Source organism: Lactuca saligna, chromosome 2, assembly GCF_052625555.1.
Source record: "Lactuca saligna cultivar CGN05327 chromosome 2, ASM5262555v1, whole genome shotgun sequence".
NCBI lineage: Eukaryota > Viridiplantae > Streptophyta > Magnoliopsida > Asterales > Asteraceae > Lactuca > Lactuca saligna.
In genome coordinates, this window is record NC_136418.1 from 15,754,565 (window position 1) to 15,761,485 (window position 6,921).

Consider the following 6,921-nt stretch of genomic DNA (forward strand, 5'->3'; position numbering starts at 1 on the left):
ATTTTTGCAAATTGAGCAAAAGAATAGTTGCAACACAATGTGAAAAAAATATATCGATTATTAGTTTTGTTAAAGCACCAATGGCAGGAACTGTCGGTGATTTAATTACCAAATATATTTTAGTGTAATGGATTTAACAAATGTTTTAGTTATAATACAAGTTAGGAGGTGTGAGAGTCAACACTTGTATTTATTAAACATTGTTAGTACAAGGATTAATTTATTGTTCTTTAAAGATGAAAATACAAGGTTTAATTCGTATTTTCTGAAAGTTGAAAATTATTCTTGTTTTATCCGTTGAGTAGATAAGTCCGGGAAAGATAACGACTTGGTTGAAACACAGAAAACTGAAAAACGATTTCTTCTTCATTCTCTCTCAAAATTAATTCTGTGTTTTGTGCTTAAAATCAGAATCGTTTCTTTAGGAATTATCTTAGTTTGGATTTCGTGATACCCTAGGCAATTAGGGATGAAATATAAAACAAGGAAAGTGTATCACACGATTCCTGTTTATGATCCGGATTTCGTATTACCCAATTCGTAATTCCCAACAACCAACTACCAAGGTCACAAGCCTCTCAATAGGCCAACAGCCCGAGGTTATTTACTAAACATATACAATAAGACTAACACCAAGATTTTACTACACAATTTTCATAAAAATGTGAGATTTATATAGCATCAGTAATGTTACAAGCATTGAATAAACAGTTAAACAGACATCAACTTATATGTGATGCATCTATGTTTTAGAAAACTTCAACTAATTTACAGATATTGGCCTTGAAATCGTTATGTCAATAGCTACTACAATCAGAACCACCGACCAAAACTAGTGTTTCAATGTAGGAATTCACTGTGAATCTATACCCACTAATGAGATGATTGCTTAGTTCTGAGTTAGGCTCATAAACAACAAGCTCTTCAGTTGATTCAAAGGTATAATCTTGGACTTCCATAATAGGTCCGCCCTTCCTCCTAAAACCCACTGCCCTCATCAAGTCACCTGGTGCCTTGATATTGAATAGCTTAGTAAACGATCTTTCTACACCACGCTCCACCATCCATACAGTACAACAAACTTGCTCCTCAATGGTATCATTGTATCCGCTTTTATTGTATTCAAGTATAACAAGAGACTCCCTTAGCTTAGATACAGAAAGTAGGGAGAAAGTGATGATAGCCAACCTTTCAGGGAGGACTACTACTTCAAACTTCTCATTAGTTATATCAAATGACATAATCAGATTACGAGTTTTAAACACACTATCCACAGTTGTACAATCTACAGCACACCAGTAGATAGACTTACCAATAACTACCTGGGGCCCCATAATATGTATTGATATGCTGGGGAGATTGCCAGATAGACTTGTAAATTTCCCCGAACTTTGCTTATAAACCTTAACTTCCCAAAAGTTGCCAATTTCGCTTTTCCGTTCACTCCCCCAACGCAATTGAGTGATCTGGATGATCTTGGTATCAATGGTGACAGGACAAACTCCAAAACCAAGAACGATTAAATGATTCGTATATAACATATCAGGCAGTGCGATAGCTATTGATTTTCTAATGGAAGGATTCAAAACAACAGCAATCATCCTTCTATAGATGGAAGGTGAATCACCTTGGAAACACAACAAGCCATAAGAACTACCGACTATTCGTGGATCTCTAATGGACAGGGGAAGAGATGGAACAAACCTATGCTGGGGGAAAGAGTCATCATCGACAAAAGAAACATATTTAGGCACTTGTTCATCTGTGTACGATACAAACAGATGTTGTGGCTGTGTGTGGCTGACGCTGTGGGCAGCAATAAACTCTGAGCTGTCGATCAAAGACTTCCATGCTTTCGAAACGGATCTGAACTGAATCAATGATTTGATAGGAAGCGTTTTCAGGATTTCCTCTTGGATATGGAAAGGCAGTTCGTCAAACATTTTAATTGTGGGTGTCGTTGGTACCTGATTTTTAACGGTTTATATAACCGGAGATTTAAACTCTACCATACTAAAAGCACATGTACCCGAATAATTGAAATTAGTTGACCGTGAGTTAAGATATATTTAAAAACAGTTGGTACCTAAATAATAATACTTTTTGAAAATATTATTTGTTCCAATAGCTGCAGCTAGGTAATATTCTTGGTGGCATGAGATGCATGAATTGGCTCAATAATGCAAATTCAATCAATAACATACAACTAAATTATTATTATTATTATTATTATTATTATTATTATTACTAGAAACGACCGATAACGTTAAAAAAAAGAGCCACTTCTAACAGGCAAAAAAGAATGTACAACAGAGGGAATTACAAGAAAATGGGGGAGATACACCAATCAACCTAATTACAACTTCTTAAATTTTCTCTTTATTTCAGCCAATGATACACTGTAGAAAACATGTTTTCAGTCACCAAAGAAGCACGGTGCAACTTTTGTTTAAGACTCTATTGTTCGTGGTTTTCTAGGCACCAAAGCAAACTATAGCAAAACTGTTGGAAGAAATTAGGGATAAATAAGAAGAAGATGATTTATCATACGTTAAATATTAACTGCTTTATTAATTCACAGAGTTTACATATTTATACATTCCTAACCATCACGTCCATTCATTAGGACGGTTACATAACTGATAACGGCTTTTACCATACACACCAAGTAACTAATATTTACAAAGTATCTAGCTTAATTCTAACATTCCCCTCTTAAGCTAGATTTCAGATACTCCAAGATTCTTCTTCAAACGATTGAAGTTACCCACTTGCAAAGCCTTGGTAAATACATCTGCCAACTGATCCTTTGTTCCACAAAAACAAACTTCCACATCTTTGTTTGCAACAAGTTCACGAATGAAGTGATATTTGATTCGAATATGCTTACTTTTACCATGGAATACAGGGTTTTTTGACAGAGCTATGGCAGATTTGTTATCACAGAAAAGCTTTGTTGCATTGATTTGGTATTTTCCCATTGTGACCAAAATACCCCTAAGCCATAAAGCTTGACAGCCAGCCATTGAGAGTGAAATGTACTCCGCCTCAGCAGAAGATAGGGCGACTACATTTTGTTTTTTCGTTTGCCATGATATGGCTCCAGAGCCAAGGTTAAAAACATAGCATGTGGTGCTTTTACTATCATCTATACACCCACCATAATCACTGTCGCTAAAACCTCTCAAACTTGCATCCTTAGTTCTAGTATAGATAAGCCCGTGATTGAGAGTACCATTAATGTAACGCAGTATATGCTTACCAGCTTCCCAATGACTTTTCTTGGGATTCTCCATGAAGCGACTAATAACACTTACAGAAAACATGATGTCGGGTCTTGTTGCAGTTAAATACATAAGGCTGCCTACCATACTCCTATATAGACTAGGATTCACATCATCTTCGGAAGTGTTTTTTGAGAATTTTGATCCAAACTCCATTGGTGTAGAGACAGGTGAAGAACCCACCAAGTTGAAGCGTTTAAGAAGTTCCTTGGCATACCTGTGTTGGGAGATTGAGATCCTTTTTTGTTCTTGCTTTACCTCTATTCCCAAGAAATAATGCAATAGTCCCATGTCAGTCATTTCAAATTCTGTTTTCATAGATTCCTTAAATTCATGAACCATTTGCTCTGAGTTTCCTGTAAAAACCAAATCATCAACATACAAACAAATAATTAAGATTTTTTTTTATTAGCCTCTTTGACAAAGAGGGTATGCTTGAAGGGGCATTTCTTGAAGCCATTTTCAAGGAAGTATTTTTCAATTCGACTGTACCAGGCACGGGGTGCCTGCCTTAAACCATACAAGGCCTTTTTCAAGTGACAAACTTTATACTCTTCCCCCTTCTTCACATATCCAGTTGGTTGATTGTAACGACCCAATTTTTACGTCCGAAAATTTCATTTTTAAGATATTACTTTAGAAAACATTAATAAATAAAAACATTGTTTGTTCACACCATAACACATTGCAACCATGTTCTAAAAAGCCAAACCGTACATCCCATCAAAATATCAGAGTACAATCCCTGTAAATCTCATAAATGCGGAAACCGAAGAGTGTGTGTATGACGTGCCGCTACCGCGCCGGCTCCTTCCCCTTCGATGCAGAGGTACCTGAAAACAAAACTGTAAACGTAAGCACAAAGCTTAGTGAGTTCCCCTAACGTACCGCATACCATACAAACACATACATACATACTGTCAGGCTATTCTGGGGTGCCTGACTACCCGGTACGGCCATTCTGGGGTGCCGACCTACCCATGTCAAGCCATTCTGGGGTGCTGACCTACCCATCGGTCCTAACAACCGATCTTCGGGGACTATTTCACCCCCCCTACTACTACGATCACATATAACATAACAAGCCAGCATGCAAACATATCATCACATACTGTCAGACGTATCTGGGTGGTCTGACTACCCTTTGGTCCTAACAACCAAACTCTACTACTATCACATACAACATATCATGCTAGCATATAACATATCAGGTAGCAGCAAACTTAGATGATGTCACAAAGACAATCATCTATCATACATCTCCTACTGGTGGGTCGGCATTGTGGCCTTAGACCCACTGCTACTGGAAGGTAACTCACCTCAAAGTAGCTGCTGAACTGATCGGGAACTAACTGGCTGCTGCTGCTCCGGGAGTCCTCCGGCTGCAATTTCCACGACATACTCAATCAAACACTGCTAACTGTCCTTTAGGTAAAATGACCATTTTACCCCTGGATTAGCTCTAAGCCAAAGCTGGAGTCAACTTTCAGTTGACCCGACTCGCCGAGTGGATCACCACTCGCCGAGTCCCTAGCAAACCAATGTCCTGGGTCCCTGGTTCTACTCGTCGAGTCGGGCTATGACTCGACGAGTTCACCTTCTAACTGTCATTCAACACCTTCATCCTACTCGCCGAGTTGTATGAACAACTCGTCGAGTTCATCTTCATCCGATGAACACTTTATGCTAAGACTCGCCGAGTTGTATGAACAACTCGCCGAGTCTGTTCTTGATCTATGAAGATTGCCTTGGACTCGCCGAGTCAGGGCATTGACTCGCTGAGTCCTAACATGGGTGAGTTCAGCTCCCAACTCACCGAGTCACCCCCTGTGACTCATGGCTCAACTCGACACATGAAGAAGGGACCAAATCGGTGACTTGCGACCAGACTCGCCGAGTCACCTATGCGACTCGCCGAGTCGTCGCCATGCACTCCTTAAATATACCGATTTGCTCGATTCCAGTCCATGCCATTCATAGATCTGGACTTCTAGGACACGAATCACACGTAAAGTTTCCAACTTTACGTGTGGATATTCACCAACATGGATTATAGGGCTCAAAATGTCTCAAGAGGGTAGATCTAGGGCTAACAAGCCTCATGCGGCCAAAAAGCTAACAGATCTGAGCTCCTGGAGCTCGATCTTGCATAGATCCAAAGGCCAAACGCCTTATTACCACATATAATGCACATACAAACTTGGGGAATTGACCAAGAAGGACCCAAATGAAGTTTTAAGCATAGAATCAAGGGGAAAACGGGTTATACCTCAAAGGAAATGTTGAAATGACACAAAGATGGCTGATCTCCTTCTCCTCTTCTTGATCTACTCCTCTTACTCTTCAAAACCTTCAAGAACACACCAAGAACACCTCAAACTCTCAAGGTAACAAGGGAAAACGATGTAGGGGGAGTTCTGGGGGTGAATGGGGACGAGTTGGGGCGGAATGAGAGTTTAAATAGGGTGCAAACCCTTGAAACTTAGGGTTTCATCCCGCAGCGGTGACTCGCCGAGTCCAGGATGTGGACTCGCCGAGTCGCCTACTTAAAACGTGTCCTGAGTCTCGTCCCTACTCGGCGAGTCGGACCCTATGACTCGCCGAGTCCAAGGCTAAATTAGGGCAATGCTCAAATAAAATTCACATACCAGAAACCAGGTGCTACAAATCTCCCCCACTTATTTTAGACTTCGTCCTCGAAGTCTGCTGCCTGGTCCTGAAACAGCTCGGGGTAGTGCTCCATCATCTCGTCTACCGGCTCCCAAGTCCACTCTGAACCCTTGCGGTGCTGCCATTGCACCTTCACTAGCTCCACCCTCTTGTTCCTTAAATCCTTCGACTTCCTGTCGAGGATTGCGACTGGGCGCTCAATGTAGTTCAGGCTGTCATCAACCTGAATATCCTCCAAAGGTACTACTGCAGAATCGTCCACTAGGCACTTCCGCAACTGCGAAACATGGAAAGTGCTGTGGATCTGGCTAAGCTCGGCTGGCAGATCCAGCCTATATGCTACCTTGCCCACCCGGGCTAAGACCCTGAACGGTCCGATGAATCGTGGGCCCAACTTGCCCCGCTTCCTGAATCGGATGACGCCTTTCCACGACGACACCTTCAGGAGGACCATATCCCCGACCTGGAACTCTAAATCGGATCGACGCTTGTCGGCATAACTTTTCTGCCGACTCTGAGCAGTCTGAAGCCTGCTCCGGGCCTGCTGGATCCTCTCAGTCGTCTTGAGCACCACTTCGGTGCTTCCCATAACTCTCTGGCCAACCTCACCCCAGCATATCGGGGTCCTACACCTCCGTCCGTACAACATCTCGAAGGGAGGGCGGTCGATACTCGCGTGATAGCTGTTGTTGTAGGAGAACTCAGCCAAAGGAACATAGGTATCCCAGCTACCACCGAAATCCAGAACACACGCCCGCAACATGTCCTCCAAAGTCTGGATGGTCCGCTCACTCTGTCCATCTGTCTGCGGGTGAAAGGCGGTGCTGAAATGCAGACGAGTGCCCAACTCGTCATGGAATCTCTTCCAAAACCTGGAAGTAAAACGCACATCCCTGTCCGAGATCACCGATACCGGCACCCCATGCCGTGCCACAATCTCCCTGATATAGATGTCGGCCAATTTCTC

The 6,921-nt window shown here is 41.9% G+C and overlaps 1 protein-coding gene across 1 annotated transcript; it reads right to left on the reverse strand.

The window, feature by feature from the left end:
* Nucleotides 1-695: 695 nt before the first annotated feature.
* On the reverse strand, nucleotides 696-1,948 carry LOC145028779 (F-box protein CPR1-like). The gene has a single exon (XM_078977514.1). The coding sequence runs from the start codon at nucleotides 1,941-1,943 to the stop codon at nucleotides 798-800; it is 1,146 nt and encodes a 381-aa protein (XP_078833640.1). The 5' UTR covers nucleotides 1,944-1,948; the 3' UTR covers nucleotides 696-797.
* Between the last annotated feature and the right edge of the window lie 4,973 nt (nucleotides 1,949-6,921).

Excerpts from the sequence above, each read along its gene's own strand:
- LOC145028779 (XM_078977514.1), bottom strand. The coding sequence starts at position 1,943 with ATGTTTGACGAACTGCCTTTCCATATCCAAGAGGAAATCCTGAAAACG.